Below are 14,028 nucleotides of genomic sequence, written 5' to 3'. Positions count from 1 at the left end.
ACAGAATTAAATCTTGTATGGTTATACACAAACCATGAAAGAATCTGTATGAAAACATGAAACTGATGACATGAATTTTGATCACATAATGTTTACCAAATATTTATAGAACTCAAATCCTGAGATTTTCATCCTAATCTTCAATAAGAGTTAATAGTGGTGACAATGCATTACAAACTGTCTCCAGTGCCCAGGCTGTCATCCTTCATAAACCAAACCAGAACAATCAAAATAAGTAATTTAAGAACTAATACTATTTTTAAATGGTTCTGAGATTAGGTACCTAGCAAGAGACATATACCAATTCACTTATTTAAGTACATACCTCATTTTTCAAAACAGTATGCAGAATTTTATAACAGGTCATCTGAACAGTCACCTTCATTCAACATAACTCCACCTTTGCTAAACAATACCTTCCTTAAGGGCTTCCAAAATAAGAGTAAAACCTTGGTTATGAAAATAAGCAATTTGGACTCTTAATCTGGTAATGTAAAACAAGAGGAAACAACAGGCAACTGTTATGCCCCTGCAACAGATTTGATAAAAATTTCTGTTATATTTTTTAGAGCAGCACCAGTTCCTTTCTGTGCAGAAAATCACTTTCAGGACTTGAAAATTATCTTAAAACTCTCACAGAATTGTATCTGTAGGATATTATCAGATTATTATTTATTCAGATCTTTTTTCTAGCTCTGTCAGAGATTTATCTTTTAAATTGTGTTTATTCCTTTGCCTGTCTTTTTCTCATGCTAAATGTCTGATGAGTGGCCAATCCAGAAGAAGTCTACACTAACAAAAATATTGGGCTAATGGGATCTAATTCCTTTTCTGGCTACACAGGTTTATAACTGTGAAGTGCAGGATTTAATAATGATATCAGGAACAAGAATAACAAAGTCTGTAACACTGGAAAAAATTCATATTTCTTCTATGTTCCAGGCTGGCAGAGCACAGATGATACTATGTAAACTCCAGAACCTGCATAACTTTCTTTTAAAAATAACTTGCATCATAATCCAGACATAATCTGGTTATATTTCCAGTTGTCTTTTGCACATAAAGTGTAAAATAAACAGCTGCCTTGTAAAAGCTTGCCAGTTCCAGTTAACTTGGAACAATGTTTTATATTCTGCATTCCTACAAAGACTATCCTGCATTCGTGCTCACTGATAAGCTGCTGATTTTTCCATATAAAATACCATCACTTCTGAGTTTATTTCATTGCTTTTCCTAAACAGAGTTAGTCTGAGTTCTCTGAATGTTTCATGAAACAAAACCATAAAAATTGTGTAGCAGGAGTTGAGGAACCCCTACCACTTCAAAGAACAATACATCATGTGCTGGGAGGAAATGAGGGAGCAAAATCCATCATTTGCACATCATGTGTGCAGTAAACAGTTAAACAACAGACAGCACTTTATTCACAATTGTTTATTTTGAAAGTGACCTGATCTCCTGGAATTTCACTGGAACTGACCAGAGGAATCTTTTATTTTAATTCAGCACATGCACCATCATGGCAATACAGCAAATAATAGCAAGTCATTCTGTTGCTATGTGTATGTTATGACTGGGGATCATGATACTGAAGTCAACACAAAAGGAACTCAAATTATGGGAGAGAAAATACTTCAGTATTAATTCTTTGCTGAAGACTACCAAATAAATTTAAAATTGCCAGTTGCTAAACCCAGTGATTTCACAAAGTTCCTTGACACAGACTAAGCAGAGATGAAAGAAACCCCGCAGCTATTCCCTAAGATTTTTGAAGTCATATACCATTGTGCAGTCAAAGCACTCATCCCTTTGGTAATGCAATTCCAAATTATTAAGAAGTCAATCAAATAAGTGCTAAAAAATAGTTTCTACGTATTCACAATGGTCTTATTAAAGATGACAATTGTAAGGAAAGAAAAGACTGCAAAACGTCTCATCCAAGCCTTCTATCACAAGGAGATTTATTATATAACTCGGTTGCAAAAGGAGCAGAACCTTAAACAACCTCTATATAGTTAGTTCTGTCCCACACCTCCTTCTTCTTACCAGCCCTGCCCTATATTCCCAGCTGGATTTACTACTTACAGTTAAATCATCATTATTGTTCCAACATTATGGTGTTGTTATCTTCTTGTTATCTCAAACTGTGCACCCCCTGTTATACCCCAAATAAAACTCTTTGACTTAAGAGAGGAAAAAAACCTTATTTCACATCCTCCTCCTCCTCTTAGCCTGCAGGAATCATACTACCTTATAGAGAATGAGTTAGATTTGACAGAATTGTTTATTCATTTCCAGTCATAATTTGTGTTCAGATGTGTTAAGTAACTTTGCACAAGTTCTTGAGAGCAAAATGGGTCTTGCAGAGCTTCCAAGCTTCCACCAGAGGTGCTTTGGAAGCTGTCCCACTTGGCTTTGGGAATGAATCCATAGGCTTCAGACCGAGACAGCTTCTCAAGGGAGCACACGTGATGCAGCTGTTACTGAGACTCAATAAACAGAAACCTTCCAGTGCCATTTAATGCAAATGCTTCTCAAACTGGAACTCAATTTAACCACCCTATCGACATTTAAATGGGTATAAGACACAACCCAGAGAGGGTAAATGTGAATATTTATGCTGATTGCCTTTTATAAGCTTTTGTCCCTTTATTTGCTATTTTTCTTGAATGCAGTAAAGTCTTCCCATATTAACACTGAAATCTGTTATTCTATCAACATAAGAATGAAAAGATGGGGAAAGGGATGAAAGGAGTAGAACACTGTGAACTCAGCCAATATGGATTTAGCTGCTTTACTATAAATTACTTCTTGGGCAAGTCTTCCTATAGCTGCTTCGTTGTCTGCAACCAACTCTGTCTGTATTTCATCATAATCTTGTAAGAATGAGCTACTGAAGGTCACGAGTCAAAAGATTTTGGATAATCACTAACAGAGCTTGATAAGAGGTTCCAAATTATGCAAATACAACCTCAAAATAGTAGATCAGGTTCTGAAACCTAGTCTGAATCCTGACAAAGCTGCTTCCAGTTCAGGACTGAGAGCTTGTTCAGCTTTCCTCACCATGGTCAACTGGGCACTGCCTAAAGGAATTGTGTTCCCATTTACCTGAGATACATACTTGACTTTATTAGGCTCATAATAAAAAAACTACCATGAGATTTGATGAAACAGAATTTTCTGTTTAAATATCAATCTTATATTCATCCATAAAACTGCCTCACCATATGTTTCCTCATTATTTTTAATTATATATGAAATGCAAGACATAACATCACTAGGAAAAAGTAGAAAAGTATAGGTGAGAAGAAAGACATATGCAGAAAACAGGAACATAAAAGCCTAAGAAGAGAAAAATTTGAAGCAATAAACAGATCTTATGTAAATCAAGAGCTCACACTTGTATTGTGGAGAGTGAACTCCCATGGTACTGTGTGCTCATTTTGAGAGGTAAAAACATTAGCACTGCATGATTTAAAAAAATAAAGCCAAGTTTTTCCCTTCACTTTTATTTTTTAGTTGCACAAAACAGGAAGATTTGTGGAGCATAAAGGCATTTGGAATAGGCTGCTTAGCTGGTACTCTAATACATCAGCTGCTGGGGGATCTGGAGGGCAGCCAAGCCTCCCAGATCCAACACGTTCAGCAGCTCCCTGCTCTTTCTCCAGCACAGGAGGACAACAGCTCCTCAAACTTCAAGTTCTCACTAATGCATCTTTCATAAAGTTTGCTTTACAAAGGCCCTCTCAACCTATTAAAGATATTTAAAGTGCAGACTGGTACTTCAAGATGTCCTGAACTGGTGGGGTTTGTTTTTATTTTGTTTTCAAACATTTCAATTCAACAGCCCAGTGGGAAAGGTCAGGACATCTGGCCATATTTTTTGGCATTACATTTATAAATGTTATTCTCTTTCTCCTCAGCTGGAAAGGGAGATGCCCATGAAACACATAATCCTGCCATATCTGTACCAGCACTGTCTGAAGATAAATTTTAATAGATAAATTTATCTATTAAGTTTCTTTATAAGGAAAGCTGTCTTAAAACTTATATTTTACAGAAGCTGAAATTTAAACATGCCCGTGCTGAGATGATTTCTGTGAGCAGGGATGCATCGTAGTGTGTCAATTAAAGGTGAAACAACTTGGTAGGATCTTTGAAAAATAAATGGAACAGCACAGGTCTGTGTAACCAAGGAATACTTTCTTCATGTATGCATGTTAAAAAAAAGAAAATCTGATCACTCCATTTCTTTCTGCTCACTTTCTCACAAGAACAGATGCTATAAATATTCCTGAAAAATGAATTTAGGACTCAAGTACCTCAAATATTTGTCAAAAGCCAACTTATAATTATGAAATGGTTTTGGATAAAATCCCTTTATTGCATAGATGACAACAAATAATTTCTGCAATTAATCATTATAGTTTAAATACTGTTGTCAAAATGTTAAACATTTACAAAGCACTGGCTGTTGGCTTTTCATACACAAGAACAAATTTGCAAATCACTGTAATGAAGAAAATAATTACAGAATTATAGAGTATTGCTCTAAATAGTAATGTTTCAAGTGTGAGCATGTCTTCATTCTGATTTGCCCATCAGGACCTGAAGGTGATCTGTTGGTCCCAAGTACTTAAAGTTTTTCATAGACAATCATAGTTACAAATCTACATGCATCACTTATTAAAAAAAAGTCAACTTTATACTGCACTAGAAATTTACATTAATATGCTCTTTCAGTAATTTAATTAAATACTCATTACTAAGTACCACATCTAAATCGTGTGACTTGTACAAAATTGAATTTGGAACTATTCAGAAACTGCAGCAGAATAAAAGTATTTCCTTACAAAATCCTGCTAAATCAGCATACTATGGAAATGTCTATTACTACCCATTATCTGATCCCAAAGGAAAAGCTTACAGAAATTGTTATTAAGTTTTGAACCCAATGCTGTTATAAATATTTAGCATCAGGGGAATACTCTGAACTCTACTCCTTATTTTGCTTTGGAGATATTACCTAAAGGAACTGTTGCTTTTTTTTTTTTGTATCAAATAATGAAACACTGACACATTTCTCAGTTTCTCTTAAGCAGTATGTTCCATTAAAAAAATTAATACATTTTTCCTTCATCAATTCACATTTGTCATGATTTGCACATGGGTTGCCATGTTCTACATCACAGTTGTTTCCATTTCTATATTGTAAACCAATAGGGAATGACAAAATTAATTTACTAAATTGTTAAACTATGGTTTACATGAGAAAGTAACTGACCTTGCAAACCTCCAGTACCAGCAAACTGTTTGTTTTGAAGTTCTGGCATGTCTAAAATTAGCTGTTAGAGAATTACAGGGTTTGAGCAATAAACTGCTGTGCCAGGCACTTTGGCTTGCTAAGAAACAACACTTCATATCAAAAGAGGCTAAGTAACTAACACCTAAAAAAAATAATAATTCTTCAACAGTTATTGTAATAAATGTGCTGGAGATTTTCATTTCAGCTGCAGTTGACAATAACAAGGTCATCCTGACCACAGGAAAACTGGTTTTATTTCTCTCCAGTTCTTCAGCCTAATGGCTTCATAGGCAAGAATTGGCTGCACAGTGGTCACTGCAGGGAAGAGAGACCAAAATTTTCAAGGTTACCTACCTTACATAGAACAACAGTATTAATTTCTGGTCAACAGAATAAAAAGCTGCATTTTCCAGTTAATTGCTCCCCTGTGTACCTCTCCAGCAGAATCTGACAATTTAAGCTATTCCCCTGCATTGGCTTTCTCTTTGGCATCCAGGACATTAGTACCAACTTCTAGTTTAAAAATGCTTCCCATACCATAGGCTGACCAGGCAAAGACGTCAACCTGACTTATACACAGGAAAGTGTGTTTTGCTTTTAGGAAAGTTAACAATCTAAATTTTAAAAGAGAAAAAAAAAAAATTAGCATCAAACCACTTGCTTTGCCCAGCAAATAAACTTAGTCTGCTCATTAAAAATAGCACAGAGGTACTCTTTGGTTGCTTTTCTCCGTTGTAGCATGGCCACTTTAAAGTGGTGAGACAGATTTTGTATTTGGTGTCAGCCACTCCCAGGGCTTTGCAGTGACGTGTGTGGAGGATGAACAGCAGGCACTAATACCAGTATCATGACTCTTTTCAGGCAGTAGGTGAAACCTTGAAGAAAAAGTGGCTCTGTCTTCAAAAAAGTGACCTGACCTTTGCTTTGGTGGGTTTTTACTCTGCAAGAAATAAAAAGCACTGCATGCTTTCCAATGCATCCTTCCTAGCTGATAAACGATTTTGTTCTAGCACTCAGCACAAAAGGACTACATTTTATAAAGACCAATAGCATGCTATTAGTGCTAGCTAATGATAGCTCATGTGTCATACTGGAAACAAGCTTCATAGACCTGGAATATGTCATGTGAATCATGAACAAACACGTAATTGGCCCAGAACCTTTGATATGCTTACCAATTAAATGTAATTCCCATTGAATTTAATATATTTAATTTTACAATGACTTTGCAGTTCTTTGGATATCAAAGGCATCACAAGTCCAGCATGCTTATCATTTATGACACTTCTGCTCTGAGAATTTCTTGCAGCATGCAAAGAACTCTCTGTAGGGTATCTGTGATGTGTTGCACAAGCAAGCTAATCTAATATTGACCTGACCAGTAATGAAACCCATTTAGACCCTGCAATAGTACGCAATGGTTTTACCTGCAATTGATGAAATGTTCCTGAAACCATCTGTAGTTTGGTATAAGCAATAGTCAACCCAGGACAGGGGGTTAACTTGACACAGAATATACTGCTAGTGAAGATAATTCTTGTATATAATGTCTTAGCAAAGAACCCCTTCTGTTAATAGAGTTTTAAGGATTTAAATATATTTAAGTCCAGTGTAAAATACTTCTTTTATGGAGCCAGATCCTGCGGTCTTTGCACAGCTAAAACTTCCATGGAAATCAATGGGAGCTTTTAAAGTATAATAATAAGGACCTGCCCAGGGTCACTGGCATAATACAGCTCTGCTGTGATGCTTTATGTGTAAGCTCCAACCTTCTCTGTCACTTGCAAGAGGCAGAGTTCAAAATAAGACCAAAGATCAAGATACAGAAACCCATGAGAACTCAAGATGATAGAGACCCTCGTTAGATAAAAAGAATGTCATCAAACAACATGGCACATAATACTGGTGCACTTTTTATTTGGATAATTTATAGTAAATAATGTTAAAATATCTTAACCGTGTCCAGAATATCTACAATGTATTAAGAGAAGTTTAAGAAAAGTGAAAATCCATACAGTAAGTTCTACAACAATGATAATTTTAGGGAGAGCTGTAGCAATGCGTACGATGGCAGAATTTGGCTCCGTATGTTCTGTTAGCAAAAACCCAGACTGTTTATACGGTGTAAATTGCTTTTTAAAATGTTACTAGAGCTATAAACTCTGTGGGTCCAGATTATACATTCAAATTTCAGGGAGAGTTTGCCTCAGTGAACAACAAGGAACTGTGCTTTATTTGAAAACACCGCTTGACGCTATTTTTAAGAAAAAGACGGAAAAAACTCATGAAGAGGTATTTTGGGTATAAACTTGGGTAACTAAAATTAAATCAGCGGGCTGATCCTCCAACCCCTACTGCTCTGGTGAGCCTATCCTGCAGAAGGTTGGCACGAGGGAATTCCAGCAGGCCTCGGCCCAGCAGGAAAGTGCCGGATTCCTGTTGACTTCATTGGGGCAACTCGAACGAGCCACCAGACCACGGCTAGACCCCAACTGCCTCCTTAACCATTGGGGTTGACCGACCATTTGTTATATTATTATTATTTTTGCTATTTTTAACCAGTGTGTGTGTGTTCTGCTTCCAACCGAGCTTCGCTTCCAGGCGCAGGCGCGGCCGGCGTCCCGCCGGGCCGGGTCGGAGCGCGCGCGGGAGGCGGTCGGAGCCCGCTGCTGACCTGGTGCCATTGTTGGTTTCGCTGTTGTAGGGCAAAGGCGCTAGGGCGGCCGATAAGGCTGTGGCCATGGTGATGAAGGAGATTCCGAGGGAGGAGTCTGCAGAAGAAAAGCCCCTCCTCACTGTGGCATCCCAGGTGGGCAGAGCGCGGGGCTCTGAGGGGGCCGCGGGCGCTGCGCGAGTCCCCAGCCCCTCTGGGGGACCCATCCCGCGCCAGCGGCATCCCGCTGCTTCACCGAGGGGGGAAAATAGCCTGGGGTGAATACTGGGGGTTTAGATGGTTTGATGTGAAAATTTAAACCAGAATGCATTATTCCCCCCAGTCCAGTTACCAGAAAGTTGTTTAAAGCTGGTTTTAAATCTCGGTTCTCATTCATGCCATCAATTGTCAAGCCATAAATACTCATTTGCAATTCATGTATTAAATATTCCCATTCGGTGCATATGTAAAATAAGAAACAAGCAGTTCACAGTAGTGTCATTTCTAATATCTCAGATCCCATTCCTAAGCTCTCACTGGGGTTCTGCTCCTGGTCTGGATCAGAATATGTGACTTAGCACATCTCATTGCTTTCATTTCCACACCTTCAGTCAAAGTAAGGACGCACGTCCCCACACTAAACTTTACACATACCTTGGAGTGACCACCAAGCATTTGGTGGTTCCATTAGTTTCTTAAAGACAGTGACTGAACACTACTCTAAACCACAGCACTCTTGTTATGAGAGTGGATTTTATTCCCTCATGTTGCTTACTTACTTGAGTTTGTTCCCCAGGCAAGTGCATTTAGCTTACTGCCGGTATTTACTGCACACAAATACTTCCAGCTCATCAGGAATGGAAATTGCTGGAAGCTGGTTTTACATGAGAGTCTTAAAAGAAATCCACAGTCCTGATTTATTCCTGTCATGATTTAGGATAACAGCTACTGTATTTTAGAAAGTTCTAAGATGCACACACACCAGCACGTACTTCTCTAGAAGAGTGTCACAGATATGCTGCACTAATACACATTCTAGAAATACCATCTACTAATTTGGAAACCAGGTCTGGCACCTCCTCCTCAGCCCCTGTTGAACACCAGGTTTTCTTCATGGTGAGCTCCAATGTCTATGAAGAAATTACACAAAGGAAAAAGATGCTCTGTTTAAGGCATCATTTCTAATTTTCCATTAAGTGATTAACAAACAATTAGAACCCCACATAAAATGCCACCCCCTATCAATCTTCACTGCACCCCAAAAAAGATTGACATGCAAAAACTTCCATTGGCTTCAACAGGGCCAGGAGTTCAGCCTGGGTTCATTAAATGTTTAACACACCATTTGTAGTGGCTGTCTGTCAGTCTCCTCAGCAATAGTCTATGATAAATTTATGAGTAAAATGCTTGTGTCTGTTAGTCAGTGTAATTTCTTCCACTAAACACAAATACCTACTTCCCTGCTATGCACCAAAGGGGTGCAGAAGCCAAAAGGAAGCAGAATCAAGTGAAAAAGTGAGTATTTTCCATAGCCATCTCTGCATCATGTATGTGTGATGTGCAGTTGTACCACCACGTTTGCATCCATCGTTTGTCCCCTAACTGTGGCTGAAGTGTTGGTTTGAGATGCTGTCACTGCAGTGTGTCCGTGTGAACCCCTCATCCCCACCATCCATGCAGGAAAAAGCTCTGCTGTGCCAGCCATCCCCATCCCAGTGTCTGTCTCTGCTCCTTACATGATGGAACAGATGGATGTGGTTGCTGCTCACGGGGTGGAACAAATTCCGGATTGACTGCAAATTCCCCAAGCCAGATGGGTCAGGAGAGTCAAGCCTGGTCTTTCCAAAGGTCCCACCAAACCCAGCGTGGGCAGGTCCACATCTTCAGGAGTCATTTAATGCATTAAGTGTCCATGCTGCTCCAACATTTCAGCTACCTAAGCAAAAATCCTGCAACTGAAATGCAAGGATCAAGCCCAGACAGAGCACTGGCTTTTCCAAGAGAAAAATGAGTGAAATCCCCCATTTCCAAAATCCTTGATGAAGGAAGGATTAATCATGTCTGGCTGTGGAGACAGACTCCACAGGAAGTGTAATTGGAATCTGATAAACAAAGAAGAGTCTCTAAATCTGCTTTTTGATAATGTACATGCGCCCCTGAATTTGTAATTCAAAATATGTGTCTTTGCTCTGTTCACCTGGAAAGTGGTAAAAACATATCCAGCACAGAACAAGACAGATAAATAGTCCCATTTTATTGTAATGCTCCCAGCAAAATCCCAGCTTTTAAAACATGACACCAATTTTTTGAATAAGTACTGTGAATTAAATTTAAATTATGTTTCCAATTCACAGATTATTTTATACCATCAGATATGGTTTTATATCATCACAACTAGAGGCAAATCTTCAAATAACATGAACCAAAATTGTACTGCAGACTCCTGTGGGGCTGTGGCAGTATATGGCAACTGGGAGTCTCAATCAGCATTCCAGCAGTAATGAGTGTACTACAGTAGGCAGAGGAGTATTCCTGGTAATTGAATGGACCTTTCAGGATCTATTTTTTGTAATCCTGTCTTCCTGTCTCAATTACCTTCTATTAAGGCACTTTCTTCACACTTACTGGTGTGAAAAAGGATTCAGTAGTTGCCAAATTTAATACTTTAAGCATCAAGAGAGTGATCTTTCAGTTCTAATAGGATTTTGTAGAATATTACTCAATCCATGTTGCTGTCTCCCTTTATCTTTTAAAAGATAATTCATAAGAGACTGGGACAAATGAAAAAAAAGGAATTTTTTTCATATGAATTGAACCTAGAAAATGTGTAAGAAAGCTTGCTGGAGGTTCAAAGATTACCTGAATATTAAGCTATGAACCAATTACTTTTACCTGAAGCAGAGAAATAAATTATAAAAATTATGCATAAATTTGGTTTTAATTGCAAAATAAATTTTTTGTTTAACCTCTACACAACTTATTTGCATTTGTCAGGAGAAAAAAATCTTGCTTCAGAATTACTTCCTAATGAGAAATTTAAACCTAAATATGCCCTGAAGTCAAAGTTTAATTGTGCAGTCAGCCATGAAATTCCCAATTTACCACAGGTCAGTGAACTTCAAAGGATCTGATTCAATCACATACTTCGACCCAGACTTATACTTTAAACTATGATTAACTGCTTTATTGAGCAGTAAAAATTCATGCTTAAATGCTTTGCCAGCAAAAACAAAAAAAATCTCACAGTGTCACCGGAGTTATTTGTCTCAGATCCATCACACCTAATTTAGGTTCCTTATTAGAGTGCAGAGGTTGGAAAGATACCCATGGTGGGATCCCTATAAAGCCAACAGAAAGAAAGAAGAACTACACTGGGGGGATTCATGTCCATGCAAGTCCTGTGGCCAATATACTCTGGAATTATATAGAACATGAAAACTTCACCAATAGGGAAAAAAGAAAAGCAAAGTTTTTCTTGAAAGCCATTCCCCACTTCTGCTTTTAACTGAAAAATATAGGAGGTGCCTACTTGGAATTTATGGGACCCACACAGACATTGCTCAGAGCACAGTTTTGATCTCGAGCACTTATAATTTAAAAAGTTAGCCCACAAAACACTTAGGGTTTAGAATTTGAATTGGAAAGAAGAAATTTTAAAAGCTGGAATTACATTATAAGAAAAACACTGAAATTCATCCTCCCCTGTGATAAATGCAGGCTACAGCAGGTGTCAGAAAAAGAGATATGCTTCATGACTACCCCCCAATTAACTCCACCAGATGCTTAAGGCTTTTTTAATGGTCTATAAGGTATTAGTTATTATTCAAAGTAGGAACTATTATTTTTTTAAGGGATCTTCATTTGCATGCCAATACTTAGTTGATCTAAGCACATTTATATTTGCTTAAGGGCTTGTGAATAAAATAGTCCAACATTTCCACTGCCTAAATTTCACTGTTTTGGTTTTCATTTGCTTTTCTGTATGTTTGTATGTATGTATATATGTATGTATGTACTTATTTACTTACTTTGGCAGTGGTGTTATATTTCTGCTCAGGTTTAGTTTTTTTGGTTTTTTTTCTTGCTTGCTTTGTTAGGCTTTTCTTATATTTGTTTTGTTCTGGGGCTTTTTTGTGGGTTTTGGTGGGTTGTTTGGGGTTTTTTAAGTCACTGACAGGAGATTTTTAAATGCTTCCATTCAATTTTATAAAGGAAACAGATTAAAGACAGCTAATATTCAGCTCCCGGTGCTGTTAGTAGATTTTCTGATGTGTGTATCAAGGGCTCACTACATGAATTTGATTGCATAATCACAGTTTTCCATATAAACTTAACAGTCCCATTTGAATCAATCATGTTCATTCTAAGCTTCTTAGCATTAGGCTTGCACTGACTTCCAGCCCACTCCATCAGTGTGTTCTCAATAAGATTAGAGCAGAATGGTGGGATGTTCCTGGGGATGTAATTAGCTTCCCTTCTCTTTTACACCAACCTAAACCAGAATTCTCTCTGTTTTAAGTGAAATACGTTCAGGTAAAAAAGCAAAAATCATGCCAGTTTTAATTATTGTCATTATCAGAGTCTGGATTGCAAGAATTCATTATACATTCCAATCTGCCTTCCAATGGAGGCAATTTCCTCACTGATCTTAGGATAACTAGGCTTGAGATCCTATTTTTTAAAATTCTTTTTAAAGGATTAATGATAAATTTATTAGCAGTGTGTTCTATACATCTCAAATGAGATCTAATATGAAAGCTTTGAGTACTTTATCAGGGGACACATCCTCAGTCCTTCTGATAACTCTTTTTCATTATTAGGACAGGGTAAATACATGAAGAGAAAAAAAAAAAGAAATACAAAAAGAAATAAGTGCATGCTTAGCAGTGCAAATATTAATTGATTCTTTACCTCTAAGTTAAATATTGCTCAACATTTATTGCTTTTAGGGCCGTATGCATAATTTCAGCTGGAATATTCTCATGAGTGTAATAAAATTGCCTTGACAATATGCTTAAATGTCATAAATTGGCTGCTCTCCTAAAGTTATGTAGATCTCTCTGTCACATAAATTAAATACATTTTTCACAAAATTACAATTTTAATTTGAAATTACCATAGGAATTGATGGTGTATTTTTTTAATAAAGTTAAAAAATTACCCATACCGTTTCATACACTGTAAAATTCCTTAATATTCCTTAAGGACAGAAAGATTGGACAAACTTTTTTTTTAAAAAGTAATAATATTTTTGTGACTTATATTATATTATATTATATTATATTATATTATATTATATTATATTATATTATATTATATTATATTATATTATATTATATTAATATTATATAACCAGTTTAGCTCTGGTAATAGGAGTTACTTTTCAGAAACTTCTTGGCTCTTCATTCATTAATATTCCAAGTATGAATGCACTGCCCTGTTAAAGAGTTGCAAACCATGTGCTACAGTTTGCACATGCTGCAGAACTTTGTTTGAGAAGAAAAATCCACAGAGAGAACAAGAAAAAAATCCATGTGGTTTTCAAGCAATTACAGCCCACATGCAAAAATATAGCAGGGGTCTCAAATTATCTGTGATGATGACAAAATGTTTTCTTTGATCACTGCTGTAGATCTTCAGCTCAGATAATGATATGGGGCAGGGGAGAGGCTAAACCAGAAATCAGCAGGTAACACCACAAAGAAAACTCACAGCCAAATGATAAATAAAATCTTCTAACACCCAGGAGGGAGAGGCACTCCGTTTTTGATAACAGCTTCCTTTAACCTAAAGAATTGCATGGAGCATGCAGGCATGAATGCAACCAGCAGATTTACAATAAATCACATTTCTGTGTGGGTAAAGGCCAAACTGTCAGTCACAGTTAAAATATGACAAGAGTGAGTTTCCTCCTCTTCCCCCATGGCTCTGGTCCAGCAGCACAGGTAAGCACGTGCTTGGCCTTAGGTTTTGCAGGGCAGTTTAAGTGCTTAGCTGGAGCCAGGCCAAAATGCAGGAGCCAGACACAACTCCCATGTTAAACCTCCTTTCACCAGACCAGGTTGAACAG

At 37.3% G+C, this 14,028-nt stretch overlaps 1 protein-coding gene across 13 annotated transcripts in view; it reads left to right on the top strand.

Annotated features, from left to right (window-relative positions):
* Positions 1 to 14,028, top strand: part of PEX5L (peroxisomal biogenesis factor 5 like) — a 104,919-nt gene that overhangs the window by 56,956 nt on the left and 33,935 nt on the right. For 2 of the 13 annotated variants that reach the window (XM_064385350.1, XM_064385345.1), the window contains exons 1-3: positions 6,176 to 6,232; positions 8,010 to 8,114; positions 9,435 to 9,473. The exons of 2 other annotated variants lie outside the window; for them this stretch is intronic. In XM_064385350.1, the coding sequence (XP_064241420.1) occupies positions 8,046 to 8,114; positions 9,435 to 9,473 (108 nt within the window). In that variant the 5' untranslated portion in view covers positions 6,176 to 6,232; positions 8,010 to 8,045. Of the gene's footprint in view, positions 1 to 6,166; positions 6,233 to 8,009; positions 8,115 to 9,434; positions 9,474 to 14,028 lie in introns of those variants that run through there. 9 more of the 13 variants (XM_064385346.1, XM_064385347.1, XM_064385352.1 and 6 more) reach the window with 7 other exon arrangements.

Source organism: Passer domesticus, chromosome 11 (genome assembly GCF_036417665.1).
Source record: "Passer domesticus isolate bPasDom1 chromosome 11, bPasDom1.hap1, whole genome shotgun sequence".
Classification (NCBI taxonomy): domain Eukaryota; kingdom Metazoa; phylum Chordata; class Aves; order Passeriformes; family Passeridae; genus Passer; species Passer domesticus.
Note: the sequence above shows the minus strand (reverse complement) of the source record. Positions and strands in the feature narration are given on the sequence as shown.